The following is an 18,465-nucleotide window of genomic DNA, read 5'->3' on the forward strand; positions in this document are numbered from 1 at the left end:
AGAGAACATATTAATCAAAACTGCAAATAATTATATCTGCAAAAGTGAAGGCTGTGAATGTGGAGGGACAACTTTACTTGTGATTTGCAGAAGATCAGAAAGGATTTCCGGGCTCCCAAGGGTATAAAAACAAAGGAGCTTTCTGCACCCTTCAAAATTAGAAAAGAAAGCTTGGAAGAAAACAGAAGTAGATTTGAGCATGAAATAATTTGTCAATGGTCTTAATTTTTGGTACTGAAAACAAATTACTGGGTTGAACATGCATTTAGAGACATCCACTTCAGCAAATATGGCCACAATTTTCTGGGCCACTATTTTCCCCACCTAATGGGGACTTTAATGGTCACATGAAAAATAGAATCATAGAATCATAGGGTTGGAAGAGACTGCAAGGGCCATCCAGTCCAACCCCCTGCCATGCAGGAAATCTAAATCAAAGCATCCGTGACAGATGGCCATCCAGCCTCTGTTTAAAGACCTCTAAGGAAGGAGACTCCACTACACTCCAAGGGAGTGTGTTCCACTGTCGAACAGCCCTTACTGTCAGGACGTTCCTCCTAATATTCAGGTGGAATCTCTTTTCCTGCAGCTTGCATCCATTGCTCCGGGTCATAGTCTCTGGAGCAGCAGAAAACAAGCTTGTTCCCTCCTCAATATGACATCCCTTCAAATATTTAAACAGAGCTATCATATCACCTCCTAACCTTCTTTTCTCCAGGCTAAACATCCCCAGCTCCCTAAGTCGTTCCTCATAGGGCATGGTTTCCAGACCCTTCACCATTTTAGTCACCCTCCTTTGGGCACGCTCCAGTTTTTCAACATCCTTTTAAAATTGTGGTGCCCAGAACTGGACACAGTATTTCAGGTGGGGCCTGACCAGAGCAGAATAGAGTGGCACTATTACTTCCCTTGATCTAGACACTATACTTCTATTGATGCAGCCTAAAATCGCATTGGCCTTGTTAGCTGCTGCATCACACTGTTGACTCATGTTTAATTTGTGGTCTACTTGGACTCCCAGATCCCTTTCACACATAGTTTAATTCAGCCAGGTGTCCCCATCCTATATCTGTGCATTTCATTTTTCCACTCTAAGTGCAGTACCTTACATTTCTCCCTGTTGAAGTTCATTTTGTTAGCCTTGGCCCAGCTTTCCAATCTATCAAGGTCATTTTGAATCTTGATCCTGTCCTCTGGGGTATTAGCTACTCCTCCTAATTTGGTGTCATCTGCAAATTTGATAAGTATGCTCCCAATTCTGTCATCCAAGTCATTGATAAAGATGTTGAATAGTATTGAGCCCAGGACAGAGCCCTGTGGGACCCCACTGGTCACTTCTCTCCAGGATGAAAAGGAGCCATTATTGAGCACCCTTTGGGTTCGGCCAGTCAACCAATTACAAATTCATGTAACATTTACATTGTCTAGCCCACATTCCACTGGTTTGTTTGCAAGAATGTCATGGGAAACCCTATTAAAAGCCTTACTGAAATCAAGATATACTATATCCACATCATTCCCTTCATCTATTAAGCTGGTAATTTTATCAGAGAGAGAGAGAGAGAGAGATTAAAATTACCAGCTTGTTAGATGAATGGAATGCTGTGGATATAGTATATCTTGATTTCAGTAAGGCTTTTTGACAGGGCTCCCCATGACATTCTTGCAAACAAACTAGTGGAATGTGGGCTAGACAACGTAACTGTTAAATGGATTTTTAATTGGTTGACTGGCCGAACCCAAAGGGTGCTCAACAATGGCTCCTCACACAGGCCTGAAGCCTGACTATCCCCTACTTGCAGACTACAAGAGATAACTAACATCACTTCTTTCTTAAGAAGGCTTGGATTCTGCATTTTATTTATTCCATATGATGTGGCATGATGGGAAAATATTTAAAATTCCAAGATGCTGGTTGGTGGTGAACAGAAATGAATAATTAGTTCAGATTCCTAGGCCAGCACCCTTATTTTATATTCCAGCCATGTACAGACCTTTACTTATCAAATGCTAGATATCATCATCAAAGTTTTAGAGGCACTGGGCAGTTAGGTAACTGGGTAGTTTTCTCATCTCTTCCATCTGGAATCAATATATATGCAACTTATATAATGCTGGAGATAATTTTATGCTTCCTTAAATATTACAGTATATGATTACTATATGTTTTCCTTAACAAATATTTTTTGTTCAATACACAGAAATGATTGTACCAATGAATGTGTCATTATATTTTATTTTTGAGAAAGCCAGTCTGTAAGCTTAATTTCTGAGACAATTTGTGGAAACTTTAAATTGGTTCGTTAATGTAACATTTCTGTTTAAATTTAGTGGGGTTCTAAATGTTTAGAAATCAAAAACAATTGCATTGTGTCAGACCCAGCTTAAAGAAATGTTCTGAACTGAAGGGCATTTACATGCCTAGGTCCATACTTCACTGTTTCCTGGAAATGTACTACTGAGATATAGACTACACAAATGGGGCAGGGAAAGAATAAGGAGAAATATATGCATGTTCACTAACCCAAGATTGGTGTAGTTAATTGATGTTGGAAGATTCAGATGTTGGGAAGAAGAAAAGGATATTAAGACATTAATTGATCTTAATGAAATTTAGTATTGTATTAGATTTGGAAACACCATTTAAAATTGTAATTCATTTATTTTTTATTTTTAACTGTCTTTTCTAATGAGAAAATTCTTCTCATGATGTGGCCAAAGTATGACAGTAATGATTAACCTTTCGTCTACCTTCTTCAAATTATTACCTTAATTTCTCATAATTTGTACTTCTTTGCTATTTCTTTTCAAGTTGGCCATTCCTATTCTAAGCATATTTGCTGAAAACAACCCTTCCATATATTCCAGGTCATCCCAGAGACTTGTCCAATTTCTGTCAGGAAACTATAAATTTGACGTCCAACCTCTTGTATCTTTAAGCTGTCCTTTACCTAAGATTTCCACCTATTAAAATCCTATAAAATTCATGCTTAATTGCCACTTGCTAAACTTTAAATTGGAACCAAAGAGTTCTCCCCATCCCAACATAGTGTGCATTATGTTCCAGCTGTCAACACTGGGTTTGATTTGCTGTCTTCTTGCTAAGGTAATTCCTAGCCAAGAGTCTTTTGCAACTCTTTTCATTCTGTTTCAGTGTCAGACCGTTTTTCCCATGCTACTGCCAAACAATTTAGAGGGCATAGAGCTCCCTGGGAACAGAGTTCTCCTTCCCAGTGCAAAAGTGATGATATATATTCCTTGAATGATTAACCTCCTATTGCTGTAGCATTGAAGTGGGGTAAAGGGTGCTCCAAAGCTCAATTCACTGCTATCACTTTATTACATTGTTGTATGGAATCTTGCTTCAGTCTGGAGTAATGCTGATAAGAAGCACCATAATTTCCCAATGTCTTTCAGATAACATTTCCATACCAATAAACAGTTTTGCAGACACATAGAGCTCTAAACTTTTTATGGGGTGCCATTTTTTCATTAATATGTACCTCAGGGCATTTTTTTCCTTTCCTTTTAAAAAAATAGCTCTACATGTTTATACCCCAGTAAATCCTATTAATTTAAATTGAACATACTCAAAAGTAAGCCTGTATTGAATTGAATGTGGAAGGACACGTGTATTGCCATAGCTTTGTAATCCAGATGTAGATATGGTTTGTATTCCATTGTTTTAGAGAATGCTGTACTTTTGCAAAATGCAGTGTAGTAGTTAGAAGTTTGGACTGAAGGTTGAATAAGCATTCAGTGGGTGAACTTGGGCCAGTCACTGTTTCTTGGTTTAACTTGCTTCCGAAGATTGATGTGACAATAAAACTGGAGAGCAGACAACTATCTGACTTCAGGTTCATATCACCCTGACCCACATCTTGAGCGCCATCTCATACTGCATTGTTCTTTATAAAATGGACCACTTCTTATTTTAGGATGACACTAGGTACTGTACAAAAATTTCCATATTTTGCCTTTCTTTTTGACAGAACTGAACTGAAATTGACCCAAAAAGCTGCTTATGTGAGATATTTCAATAGCTCAGCATTCTTCTTCTCTGGATTTTTTGTGGTTTTTTTGGCTGTGCTTCCACATGCACTGATCCATGGAATTATCCTTAGGAAAATATTTACCACCATCTCATACTGCATTGTTCTTCGGATGGCAATCACTAGGCAGTTTCCTTGGTCTGTGCAGACATGGTATGATTCTCTTGGAGCAATAAACAAAATACAGGTATAGTATATAAATCTAGTTCCCAGAGGAATTATAAAGTAATCCTTTGTAGTATATTATCTTGCTAGTTTATCACTGAAACTCTGTTATGGTATTTTTATTGCCATATTATTACATCTATTTGTAGAACCAGTTTTGAAGTATTTTCTACTGATGTTATGACTAACATGTCAATTGGTTGAGGTCACTGCTGTCACTTCAGCTGCAGTAATCCAAACATTTGCGAGATAGCTGTTAAGATTAGATGAATATACTTATATACAGATATTCAGAGGATTGCAGCTTGTATCTGAAACACAGTGCTTGGGCAAGAAGCAGTCCTCAGTAAGTGCTGATTTTTAAGGTAAATCTCATTTAACAAAATATGAACAATCCTGTCACAGTTATTCAGCATTTTTAAATCATAGTGAAATTTTCAATCAGGCTGGTTTAGTTTAGGACTGGGTTGTCTCCATAGTGAAATTTCCCAATCTTTGTAATATTTGCTTACTCCACAAAAGTTGGTTATGGGTATTCTCTTCATGTAGTGTCATTTTATAAAAAGGATCCCATGGACTATTTAACAAGGCATGGTGCTGTGGTAAATGAAAGGTGCACTGGCTGCAGGAGGTATAGAAGCCTTTTCAGCTGTCTGAAACATCTTCGTCTGCTGGATGGTTTCAGCAATTACTGTATACAGTGGTACCCCGGGATACGAATTGATCGCGTTACGAAATTTCCGGGGTACGAAAAAGTTAGATTGGAAAAAACTGTTCCGGGTAACGAAAGATTTTTCGGGTTACGAAATTCATTTCGGCGCGAAATTCAAATCCGAAGCGCGGCTAGCGGCTTTCCAGCGCTAACGGAAAGCCTTTTCGGGTTGCGAAATGTATCGGGTTACGAACGGCGCCGCGGAACGAATTAATTTCGTAACCCGAGGTAGCACTGTATACTTGATTGTAAGTTGACCTCATGCATAAGTTGAGGGCATATTTTGGGCCAAAAATGATGGATTTTGATATGACCTGTGGGTAAGTCGAGGGTAAAATGGGCAGGTTACAAAGGATTTAAAGGATAAAGCAAAGGAAAACAGTGCCAAAGAATTTACAAAAATTCTGGCTGGTATTACTGTTTGTGCTCACACTACATGGATGAGAGAGTAGAGGGGGGTTTGGTCAGACAGAGTACACTCTTGCCTTTTACCTGGGGGTGGTTCTTTTTAAAAAAAATAAATGTTAAAGTACAGTACTTACATTGACCCATGGATAAGTTGACTCAGTTTTTTGGGTCAATTTTTTGACTAAAATTTTTAGACTTATACATGAATACAGTTGCCCCTCCATTTTCACAGGGGACCCATTCCAGACCCCTCCCCCCGAAAAAACAGAAATCCGCCGATATTCAAGCTCTATTGGCTTGAATGGCAGCATGCCCCCACAGGCACATGCGGGCATACACCCCATTTTAAGTCCCTCCATATGCCCCCCGCGAGTAAGTGAGGGATGCAGACTTGAAGTCTGCACAAACAGGGACAACTATATATACAGTAACCAAAAGAGCAGCCTTACAGGAGAACTACTTTACCAGCAGAAGAGCCAAAAAATGGGGGATAGGATTTGGAAGGCGGTGAGTTACATTTGATCCAAACCTCTTCCAGCCCAGGACACTTCCACAGTACTGGTGCAAGGTAGGCCAAGGAAAGAACAATGATAAGTAGTTTCCAACATCTATTGGCGGAAACCACTGGATTCAGCACATCTTCAGCTTTCCTAATTGTTAATTTAGCTAGACCCTGGTCATCTTCAGCAGTTAAGAATACACTATAAAGCAGTAATCCTGTGGTCTTGAAGATAGTATCCCATTGCTCATAAAATAGATCTGCTTTCTTTCTTTTAGGGTGGAAAGAGAGGTCAGCTCCTGGAGCTTCCTCCACACAGAGAGAGAGATCAGTGTGTGTATGCTTCATCCCAGCAGCCACAGAAACCTTCAGGGCAAAAAAAGTGGCAGATTAGGAAGCATGTAATGGGTGGATCAGGGAACACCTTGCCTGCACATGATGGAAAGCCCTTGCAGTTCTAAGACATGATCCCAGAATTTAAGGAAATGTAAATCAGCCCTAGATCTGGCACACGTAATTTCCCTCCCATTGCTTCCAGTGGATGGGAAATCATTTTTAAAAAAGCAAAACAAAGGAGTAAGGGGAAAATGTTCCTCCTTCTTTCCTCTCTCCTGCTATTGCAAGCCCAGTAGGGCATTGGATCAGGTGGATCCTTGGTCTACAGATCTCTCCTGCTCCATCTTTCTGGTAGGATTGTTCTTTAAATGTTTCCAGTATTTTTTTTTTTTAAAGAAAGGGTGCTTCTTGTTCAAAGATCAAAAGTTTTGTTTTGTTGGAAGGAAATTGGTGCTATCATCATTTTGTTTAACTAGCAGTGCCTAAGAGCATCTGGGGACATACACATGATAAGCAGATATTAAATGACAGCCTAGATCAAGGAAAATTATTGGGAAGCTTACCATTCATTTCAGCAGGGATGTAGCCAAGGGGGGGGGATCTTGGGGTCCGGACCCCCCCCTTCCGTTAGAAAAATGGTGTGTGCTGCTGCGCCACCGCACTCAAGCCCCATTATAATGGTGGCACTTAGTCTGGACCCCCCCCCCCCCCTTTCCTAAAATCCTGGCTACGTCCCTGATTTCAGAGTGAATTGCATCATGTTACTAGTACATATATATTCAATGCAGGATAAAAATGTTAAAACTACAGATGTAGAAAACATGAGGAGTAGACCAAGCCAAGATATTGTATCCCACATTGACAATTGTTGCTTTGTGAGTGGAACAAGAATGGACATTACCAATTCTTGTGGTGGGTTGTGATAATGTTCTTGCTATGTTGCCATATTTCTTAGTGGGCCACGTTTGAAGCATGTAAGTGCTGGGTCATCAAGTTGATGACTGGGCAGTAAGCCTTTATTACTGCAAAATGATGTTTGTATATTCTGTTTAAAATAGGTTAACAGGGGATGTTAAGTATGATACAAGTATGTAGAGGCATGTGGACCACAAACAAGTAATATATTAACATGGGAAATGATTTGAGTGTTGGATTATGTCTCTGGAGACAAAGGTTTGACTCCCTGTTTGGCCATGAAACCCATTGGGTGACTTAGGACAAGTCATACGCTCTCAACCTGACGGGAAAGCCATGGCAAACCTCCCATGAACAAATCTTGCCAAGAAAATCCCATGATTTGCCTTAGGGTTGCCAGAGGTCAGAAACAACTTGAAGACATACAACAACAAAGAATTTATAGCACATCTCCTTGATTCTTTAAACCAAGCATATACATTCAATATAAAGGTGCTTCCATGTAAAAAACATGAATTCAGAAGTGGTGCAGTAGGAGTGGGAATTACACAATCCTCCAAATGTTAAACTGCAACTCCCAGCATTCTTTACCATTAGCTAGACTAGCTAGGTTTGCTAGCTAGGAGCTGCAGTCCCACAACATCTGATTTATGTTTCTGGACATCTTAATTGACTCTAAATTACAAGTTTAAAATCTTGTTTGTTGGTATTTTTGGTTGGTTGTCTATTAATACATAAGAAGAACTTGGGAATGGGTAACGTTATGTAATCCAAAGCAAAGGGTGACATATGAATTATTTAAATGACACTTAGGAGGTACACATGCAGTCACTTTGTCATTTTCGTTTTGTGAGTTTTCATTTGATGCTCACTCTGGATGAAAAACAGTAGAACTTACCCTGTTAGAAGAATGCTTTCAATATGCATTTTCACTGGCAAGGACAGAATTTATGTTTCTATTAATAAGTTTTATAAGAGAAGAAAAGAAAGTTAAGTTTCATGGCCTAACATCAGTATACTGTTTGTATGTCTTTGTGCTTCAAAAGCTATCCTGATTAAATTTGCAGGATTTCTTGCAAAAGGAGGAATACAAAACATTGGAATATAATTTGACAACTACTGGCCTTGAACTGGATAAAGTAACAGCTTTCTGGGATGAGGTAACACTATGATTTTAATAAATTTTGATGAGTTCTTGGATTTTTTAAGTAAAGATTTTCTTTTTAAGGGATTTTAATTTATTAGATTCTCAAAAGTTGATACTGCTCCAGGTTTTAGTCTTACCGTATTTCTGCTAGGAACAAGTTCATTCAGTAAATTTCTGCATCTTTTACAAGCACAGATTTTATTTTATTTTAATCCCACTTTCCTCCCAATATGGAACCCAAGGTGGATAACAATTTGAGTTAAAACTATGACTAGTACAGAAGTAAACCCCACCCCCACAAATAAACCATCACATTAAAACATTAATTTAAAACAGTTTTGAAAGGCTGTTAAAAACACACCCAAGGTTAAAAGAACTTTTGCCACATACAGTTAACACTCAAAGATCTGAGTAAACAGAAAGGTATTTTCCTGTTGGCAGAAGAAGAGCTGAGAAGGGGTTGCCTAGCTTTCAATAGTAGGGAATTCTACAGTTAGAGAGCAGCCATTGAGAAGGCTCTCGTCTGTGTCCTCACCATTACATGTCTGACATGGTGGTTGGACTGAGAGAAAGTCCTCCCAAGGATAATAAAACTTGGACAGGTTCATATTGGGAGATATTGTATTTCAGACAGTCTACATCCAAGCTCTTTGAGCTAAATAGATTTTCCCAATATTAAAAAAGAAGCTGACACAGTTGGTGGGGACTTATTAAGAACTATTAGAACATGGCAATTCTTTGTACATATAAAATGAAAGGAAGCTTAGAGGAATGGAGGTATCAACTGAGAACTGCAATTTCACAGTAATGTGTAAACATGGATCCACTTTTTAGTGTTGCCTAAGTTTGGGTTTCCTTTCTTTTTTTGCAGGGAACTGGGGAGCTCTTTACAAAAGCAAAACTGGAAAATGGCAGCACAAATATATCAACTGCTGGTGATGGTCTCTTCTTCAGTAACTTCCCACTTCATTTTACTCCTGTCCTTAAGGACATCAACTTCAAAATTGAGAAGGGACAGCTACTAGCTGTTGCTGGATCAACCGGGGCAGGCAAGGTACAGGCATCAGATTGCTAAAGCACAAAACTCTCCTTTTCAGGGAAATATTCATAAATAGCAATAAACAATAAATAATAGCAGAGATCTTTTTACCTGTAGGAATTCAGTAGGGCAGAAGTAGAAGTGATGGCACATATATCCTTCCTATTGGTAGCAGCAGTAGTGATTTGTCTCTTTCTCTCTCTCTTAAAGCCTAGCCATGCAAAATTCCCCCAAATTGCCAGTCCATATAGCCCAGAATACTCTAGGTGTAGCCAGAGCTTCCTCAACATCTGTCCATTACCTCAGGCATTCTGTTGCAATGTTGGGCAGCTGTTTGCATGTGCATTCAACTGTGCTACCTGCCGCTGCTGGCAAGTATCTCCTGGGGTTAGAACGAGGCACTCAGTGTCGATCACATGGCTGGACACCTTGTTTTGACATCATAGTGAATAGCATGTGCCAGCAGCAGCACCACTGGGTGGCACAATGGGACACATTGTCAACTGCCACTTGACCTTGCAAGAGAAGGCTCTGGATCTTCTGGGAAGATCTGGAACAAACCCTAAGCCTAAGGTTTTTTACTCCGTTTTAAAGAGGGCATATTCAGTGCTGAAGTGGCCAGACCTCATCTGGAATGTTTGCCCCCAGAATTGGCTACTCATCATGGGACTGTGGGGAGCACATTTTATTTGGCCTATCTTGTGTATGTTTTTATCTTTCCATATAGTATCATTATTTGTCAATTTATTTTGTTATCCATTGTAAAACTGGTAAATTCAAAGCAAACAATAATGATATACAACATTTGAAATCCTATGTAAAGATTTTTTGCTAATCCGCCAGGGGCTCAAACTGGAATAGCAGAAGAGGAAGCCTTGCAATTGCCAAGTGTGGCATCCTGAACATGGGAGCAAAGTCTTTCTGTCTCCAAATGAGACAGGGAGGGTAGTTGCAAAGAGCCCTTCCTTGGATCCCTACTTCATATGCAGCTGGAAGCCTCTTTCCCAAAGGTGCTTACCTGGCCAACTTGCTTGCTCTCAGTCACTCACTTTTGGCCTTGCCTGTAATACATAGCTACTTCTGGCAAATAGCTGTGGGGACATCTGGAAAATAATTTCAGCTGGGTCCCAAACCACTCTTGGTGGTCCTGTCTTTTTAATTCAGGTATGGGAAACATTTTGTCCCTGAAAGTTTTACAGCTCTACTCCCAAGAGCCACAGCCAGTATGGCCAGTGGTAAGGTATTATGGGGTTTATAAAATAGCTGGAGAGCAAAAGATTTCTAGCTCTGTTTTAAAAGAACATGTCAGGGATAGAAGCCAGGACCATTTGCATGGAAATCACATGGTCTGTTTCAGAGGTATGGCGATTCCTTCCTTTTAAAAGTTACTTTCCAAATATTAGAATTATTCCAACTCAATAATAGCATAAATAATTCCTCAATAGATTTATGTTGAATTACTGAAGATTCTCACATACTAAGTTCTAATTCATGTTTTTACATCTCTATTTTTTAAAAGCAATTTGGCTTGAGGATATTGACCTTGACAGTTATCAACACTCAGTTTGTGGGTATTGCAGTTTGAAAGAAATTTGGCGGTGTTTTCCAAAAGTGCAGCTGAATCAAAAGCCAGACGTTGGTGATTCTTTCAGAAAATAAAGGAAATTTGAAGTGTCAGTAGTAGTATCCCTTCTGGCAAAGCTAAACCACAGGAATTGACAGTTTTCTCCTAACCTGGTATGTCAAAATGCTGCCCTAGAAGAGGGGACCAAGGAAACCTGCTCAGGGTATAGGCTACATCCAGCACTAGGGCTTCTGCTCATGATCCTGGAGAATGGATGCCATTTCCACAGGTCTGTTTCAGAGCATGGAACCAATGAGTTAGGTGTATAATAGAATCATGGGATTTGTAGTTTGGTGGGAAAAAAATTCTACCACATTCCCCCACATTACAGTATTATAGCTCTCTAGCAGTAAGTTCTATCTATGTTCGTGACCAAGCTAAAAATTCCAGGAGTCTGTAAGATAGAACCACGTCAATTAAGGTGTTTCAGGTTGCTATAATTACAGAGTGTGGATATGCTGAATGGGACATTTAAATGTAACACAGCAAGTGGGAATACAGTGTCTCCATTGGTGTAATGAGTTAAGAGTTTATAGCTACCCTTTACAACAAACAAGCAATAAGCAATCTAATATGTTATGTTTAAAAGTGCAACAAGTAACAGTTATGTATTACTTTCTAAACACTATAATGAATAATAAGGAGTTTTAAAAACAAGTTTTCACATTCTGATCTATTTCTGATAGATATAATTCAAACACCAGTCCTGACACTGTCTGTAGTTTCTGTTATTACATTTCATATTTTAAAGAACGTAGATATTTAAAGAGAGTATGAGAGATTTTTAATTTTTTTCTCTAGGGGCAAAGAGTGACAAGTTACAATCTCTTTAAAATGAGTCTTTCTGCTAATTTCTGAAGATGGGATGCGTTTACTTTTGACAACATACATAATATTTTCTTGTATTTCTCATCTCTTTGATGTTCAGTAATTGCCATGAGGGTACTACTGCCTTTTAGTAAAAGGTTACTACTACCTTTTTATTACCACAATAGAAATTGCAGATAGGATTTGAATTTCAGTCAATAGCTTTTGTGATAGGCTTTTAAAGTATTATAAAAATGAATCACAGCCTGTGCTTCTATTGTGATTTGGAGAGAAAAATATCAGGAAATGGAAGATCAAACCAAGTTCTTATTATGACCAATTAAAAACGAATCAATAATACATCTCAAGATAACCATAACTTTAAGTTTATAATTAATGTATGTCTCACATCCTGCTATGCTTCCATAGTTGTCAGTTTCATAGTTTCAATTTTGCCCTGTGAACATGAAAGAAAATGATTGAGAGGCTAAGATTTCTGTTATTTTCCATCATTTTATATTTTGAGCTGAGTTGGAATGAATATGCTGCCATGCATTTAATGGTTGTTGAATTTGTTGATGTCAATATCATTTATGCCCTTTGTAGGCACTAATAATCCGAGAGTAACTATGGCCAGTAGAACTTCTATGTGTTTTGAAAACCTCCTTGACATTAATTAACTGACATTAAATAACATTAATAAAATCAATTACAGACTTCTCTCCTGATGTTGATCATGGGTGAGTTGGAGCCTTTGGAAGGCAAAGTAAAACACAGTGGAAGGATTTCCTTCTGCCCTCAAGTATCATGGATCATGCCTGGAACAATTAAAGACAATATCATCTTTGGAGTTTCCTATGATGAATTCCGATATAAGAATGTCATCAAAGCCTGTCAGTTGGAAGAAGTAAGTCTTCAGTTTTTGATATTTTCCTTCTTGTGTGTATGTGCCTTGAGGTCATCTGTCAACTTATAGTATGACAACCTATGAATTTCATAGGATCTTTTAAGACAAGGAATACCGAGAGGGGTTTTTGCCAGTTCCTTCCTCTGAAATGTAGCCTACAGTACCTGGTATTCATTGTTGGTCTCCCATACAAGTACTAACTATGACTGATCCTGCTCAGTTTCCAAGATCAGATGGGATCTGGTGCCTTTGGAAGTTTCAGGTCATATTTTCTTTATTACCTGTGGCAAATGATTGTTGTTAAAACAGATGGCAGATGGATACAAGTAATGAGAGCCCCATATAACAATCGTTACATGAAATCCAAAGATACATAATTTACCTCACTGTGTGAACTCTAATGTGTGGAGGATTTTGTACTACATATTAGCATCCCACTTTGTGAAAAAAAAGTCTTCCAAAAAATCCTCACAAAGATAGTAATTAGAGAATAAGGAGTCAATATCATGTTCATTTTCCAGGATTTACAAAACATCTGTCATAATTTTTATACACCAAATATACCATATGGATTATTTTAGAAATGCAAGACACAGTTCATTGTTACTTTCATCAACTCTCTTGCATATTGAACTATTTAGTAGTGAAGGAACTCACAGAAAATCATTGTTGGGTCATTTCCATTTCCGTTGTTTTCTTGTTCATCTGTGTAGAGCATGAAAGTGAACAGTAAAATGTGGAAGAAAATAGCAGTAGCATTGGAACTTTTTTGAAAATGATAAATCATTATTTTTGGATGCTACTGGTTGCATATATTTTAGACATCAGACTAGATGGTGCCAGGTTAAGAGCATTGTATCTCCTCCACTCATGTCCTTGTTGGTCTAGTATTGTCAAGTTAAAAAGCTCATATGTTAATATCCCCTATCTTAGTGGTTCCCATACTTTTGACCCTATTTTGTTTTATTAGTGTGCATATTTTCGTTCATACATTCATGTATACTAATATTTTAATATGTTATAAGGAAATAACTCTCCTCCTCTTTCTTCTCCTCATCCCTTGGGCAGAGGCTCCAATGACCCTCCTTGCCTTTCTCTTCCCTTCCAAGACAGACATGATTTGTGAAGAAGAAGAGGAGGAGGAATCAGGGCCTCCCAGTCTCATGCCCCCTTGAACAATTCTCTCATCCCTCCCCGGGGTTCCTGCCCCACAGTTTGAGAACCACCACCCTATTTCCTTTGACTGATCTGTAATCCATTCCTGACAAATTTATCACCAAAGTTCACTTGAGGAATTATAGATGTGTGTGGTAACTTTATCAAGCAATTATGTAGAGATGGATGAGAAAGCACATAGTTTACATAACTTTCTAAGTTTGAGAAATTGGAATAAAATGCTCACTCTATAGGACGGCATGAAGAACACTGAGCAGGGTGTAACATTTTATTTGTTAGTTTCTGATTTAGTACATTGAGAGCTGAAAGACCTACCTGATAGTAATTTGCTGTCCAAAAATATTTTAGATGGAACCAGGAATATATATCTCTGTTGGGAAAACTATTGTGGTACCAGGCCCATGATATTTTAAATCCATTACATTCACACTGAATTATATTTCCCAAATAAATATAATAACATAACATCAAAGCAATCCATAACCAAGAAGAGTCCCACACCAATATCCTGTCACTACTTAGTTATGGATGGTTTTGGTGAACATTCATTTTTATATTCATTACATTTATTTTTCATTCTTCCCCAAAGTAACATTGCAGGCTTTGGCTACCGGGATGTAGATTCTAATTGGAATGCAACAGGACCTCAGCTTTCTCCCTAAAAAACAATACAAAAAGCATGAATAAGCTGTTCAAATGTCAAAGAGTTGGCAAGGCATAACACTAGAAGGCAAGTTAGGAAATATCTCCAGGAAATTAGTTCACAAGGGCTGCATCTGCTCTGCAAAAATAATCCAGTTTGACATCACTTTAACTGACATGTCTTAATGCTGTGGAATTCTGGGATCTGTGGCACCAGAGTTCTCTGAAAGAGGAGGCTAAATCACAAAATTACAGTTCCCAGAATTCCATAGCACTGAGTCATGGCAGTTAAAGAGCTGCCAAACTGGATTATTTCTGCAGTATAGATGCAACCAATGTTAACTTCTCTTTAAAAAGCTTTTCTCCTTTGTCTCTGCTCCTCTGGTCTTTTAATCTAATTTCCCTCCTCCTCACTTTTATTCGTTCAATAACTTACATTTAATTTGGTCATATACTGTACATATTATTTGAGACTAAGGGGCAAAGCAGTTGGTGGTTAAGGAGCAGCTTGCTGCAGCCCCTTTGCTCGCCGGGTTGGGGCCTGGACAACCTTACGCCATACCCTCAACCTGGCCTTTTCCTGGCTCAAAAAGGAGAGAAAGAAAGCCACTCCTTTTAGCACCGGGAAAAGGGTGCCTTTGCCATTGTGGCAGTGTTTTTTCAGCGTAGCATGTGTAAATGCTGCGCTGCCAAAATGCCCTCGATCCACCACATGTGTGGTCAGCCATGCAGCTTCCTGACAGACTGGGAGTGTGCTGCTGTCTGAATGCCATGCCCCCAAATCTGCTGGGAAGCTGGCTCTTTTTGACTGTCTGTTTCACCCCTATGTCCCACTGAACCCTTCTGAGTTAACCCAACCTGCAACTGGACTATTGATCAATAGGTTAGACCTGTGTTGTGCAGTTTGCTATCATAGTGCTACAGGTGATCACCTTCCCTCTCCTACATCCCTTGTTGACTTCCTACTCTTGATTTAGTTTCCCATCTGGTCAGGTAAAATATGCTACTAAGATTACTGGTAATGTTAGTAAGATGACTGGTAAATTTTTTGAAGATCAGCTGATACTCAGACCTCTGAACAGTTGGCCAGATGGGTCATTACCCTGTTTCCATTTGCTTCAGGGATTTTTGTTAAGATTATGGCAGAGAGAAAAAAGTCCCTTCCCAGCTGTCATGTCCTGAAGTTTTTTCTTCATGTTATTTTGCACAAATGATTTTTTCTTTTTCTTTTTTTGCACAACATAAATGCTGAAATATATATTTAAAAAATCTTGTAGTGTTTGGCCATTTGCTCTACAGGTTGTCTCATTGAGTTTCAGAGTTCAGACGCCTTTTATCAGCAACAAAAATAAAAGTTCTGAGTTTTCTTTACATCCCTAACAGGGACAGCTAGGCATTTCTGCCAAGGTTCTTGCATCAAAGGCTACAGCTACACCTCATAAACTGATCATTGTGGAAGATGAGGGCTGTTCTTCCTCTTGATTAGTAACTTGCTGAATAGTAGGAAAGCACAAGGCAGAAATAATTGAACACTTGTTAAGGAAGGAAGCAACATGTTCCAAAAGAATCTAATAATATGAGAGAAGCCAGTTGCCTTCTGCATACATTCTTAGGAGCAAGAGGTTAACTACAAAGTGACAGAATTCTGTTTATGACTATGGCTATAAATACCTTGATGGACCACAGAGTGTGTGTAAAATAGATGCCTCCCAATGGTTAGTTACCAAATGCGGATCAAACTCAAGCGCACAATTTGAGAAAAGCAAAATACTACAATACAATAAAATACACCATAAATGAAAAAATCATGCATTTCTTAACTAGGACATTTCAAAGTTTCCAGAAAAAGATGACACTGTTTTGGGAGAAGGTGGAATCACTCTCAGTGGTGGACAGCGAGCCAGAATTTCCCTGGCCAGGTGAGCTGAAATAATTGCATGAACATTTTTAAAATCAAATATCGCTCATTCTGGTACATTTTGATACCAGCATGTTATTTGGGGGGTGTGTGTGTGTGTGTCTTCAATAGAATTGTCATTCATTCACAAGATAAGATTTATTTATTTTTTGCTGATGCTTTTTCTTGCAATTAATTTCTTAATGTTGTCAAAAATAACTGTAGAATTCATGGTATGGAATCGTGGCCTTTCTCCTAAGTTTTGCTGTTTGCTGTATTTCTCTATTTTTCATCCATAACAATTTCCAATAAGCAGAGAATGCAGACAACAGAGGCACTCAGACCCCTGTAGTTCTAATGTCTGATGCATCCCTGCTTTGGAAAATTGGTGTAAATGTGAAGTATAGTTGCCTCTGGGTTATTTATGCTGCATTATTCATGCAGCAGAGCCATTTTCATTATGAACTCAACCAGGCATTTCATCAGCACGTTTGGAAAAAATTTAGGAGATAGTTGTCCATGTTTAAACAAGAATTTGCTTTTGAGGCTTTCTTTTCAGCTAACATTAAAACACTAGAGTTTGGGCTGTACGCTGCATATACAGCTGGCCCTCCATATCCATGGAATATGCATCTCTGGATTCAACAACCCAGGCTTGAAAATATATATTTTTTAAAAATCTAAAAAGCCATTTTGCCATGTTATATAAGGACACTATTTTACTACACCAATACATATAATGGGACTTGCGTATCTACAGATTGTGATGTCCACATTGGGGGCCTGAAATGAAGCCCCAGTACATACCAAGAGCCCACTGTATTATAGGGTTTCATGATCCATGTTATTATGTGTGTGTTGGGCTGTAGAAGGAAGTCTTTGACCAGAACATATTCTAAAAATCTTTATATGAATTTCAACAAGAACCAGACATCTATGGTCTAATCTGCGCTACAGAAATAATACAGTTTGACACAGCTTTAACTGCCATGATTGAATGCTATGGAATTCTGGGATTTGTAGTTTTGTGAGATATTTAGCCTTTTCTGTCAAAGAGCTCTGGTGCAATAAGAAATCCCAGGATTCCATAGCATCAAGCTATGGCAGTTAAAGTGTTGTCAAATTGTATTATTTTTGTAGTATAGATTAGACTTATGTGCAAAGACTCTTCACTATCTTCATGCACCACTTTTCGACAGTGGAGAAATAGTGGAAATGACAACAACAACAACATATTTATATCCCACCTTTCTCCTGGTGGAGGGACTCAAGGCAGCTGTGCTTGGTGCTTAGCTGCATGTGTGCTGGATCTCATTAGAAGTGAACATGTGTGATGCTTGCTTGTTTGACTCTTTTTACATATATTATGTATATATTCTTCCATATATTAATTTGCTGCTAGTCCGAAGAACTCAGTTCACAACTTGCTTTATTCCTCTTTCAGATAAATTCTTCACACACAACAAAATACTACAATTCAATAAAACACACCAAAAATTTCCATAGAAGTAAATAGGGAATTCCCTTGTTGGGTAACTTGGCACCCTGGTGGTGGAGTCTGGTGTGCATCATGTGGATGTGATGCCCCAACTCTGCCCCCAGGCTGACCTTAATGGCCGGTCTGAACAGGGCCTGAAGCAGAGAGTATTAGGTCTTACACTATGGAGGACCTTTTGAACTAAAATTACCAGTTCAAGTTGGTAAAGGATTACAACCTAAGATTATTTTCTGCCTAGTATTTTTTATATTTAATAATGAGAATTTGATTTTTCATAGAGAAGTTTATGGTTTGATAGAACAACACAGTATGGTATCCCTCAGATTACAAGAAAGATGCTCCCTTATGCTCAGCTGAAGCTAAGGCAACAGTTGAATTTTCTTGTAAGGAAAATATTTTTGATGTGTTGTATATCACAGGTTTCTCAATTCTCAGGCTGGCTTGGAAGAAAATGCAGAACCATTATACAAACTAAAAATAAACAAATATAACTCCCAAATAAATGTGTAAATACATAAATAAATAAAACTGAGCAGCAGAACAATGAACTGACAAACAAACAGTAAAATGAGCAGAGTGCATAAGAGAATATAGTAGCATTTAAAAATCGCTGAAATGGCCACCTGAAAATCTTGCAAATA

General features: G+C 38.5%; 1 protein-coding gene across 1 annotated transcript in view; it reads left to right on the plus strand.

Annotated features, from left to right (window-relative positions):
• The window catches only part of LOC149312289 (cystic fibrosis transmembrane conductance regulator-like), a 116,467-nt gene that overhangs the window by 50,974 nt on the left and 47,028 nt on the right, over window positions 1-18,465 (plus strand). The window contains exons 8-12 of the mRNA XM_089527187.1: window positions 3,993-4,239; window positions 8,155-8,247; window positions 9,106-9,288; window positions 12,420-12,611; window positions 16,254-16,348. Of these exons, the coding sequence (XP_089383313.1) occupies window positions 3,993-4,239; window positions 8,155-8,247; window positions 9,106-9,288; window positions 12,420-12,611; window positions 16,254-16,348 (810 nt within the window). The remainder of the gene's footprint in view (window positions 1-3,992; window positions 4,240-8,154; window positions 8,248-9,105; window positions 9,289-12,419; window positions 12,612-16,253; window positions 16,349-18,465) is intronic.

The sequence above is a fragment of the Sceloporus occidentalis genome, unplaced genomic scaffold, assembly GCF_023333645.1.
Source record: "Sceloporus occidentalis isolate IW3139 unplaced genomic scaffold, rSceOcc1.0.p SCAF_5, whole genome shotgun sequence".
Taxonomy (NCBI): Eukaryota; Metazoa; Chordata; class Lepidosauria; order Squamata; family Phrynosomatidae; genus Sceloporus; species Sceloporus occidentalis.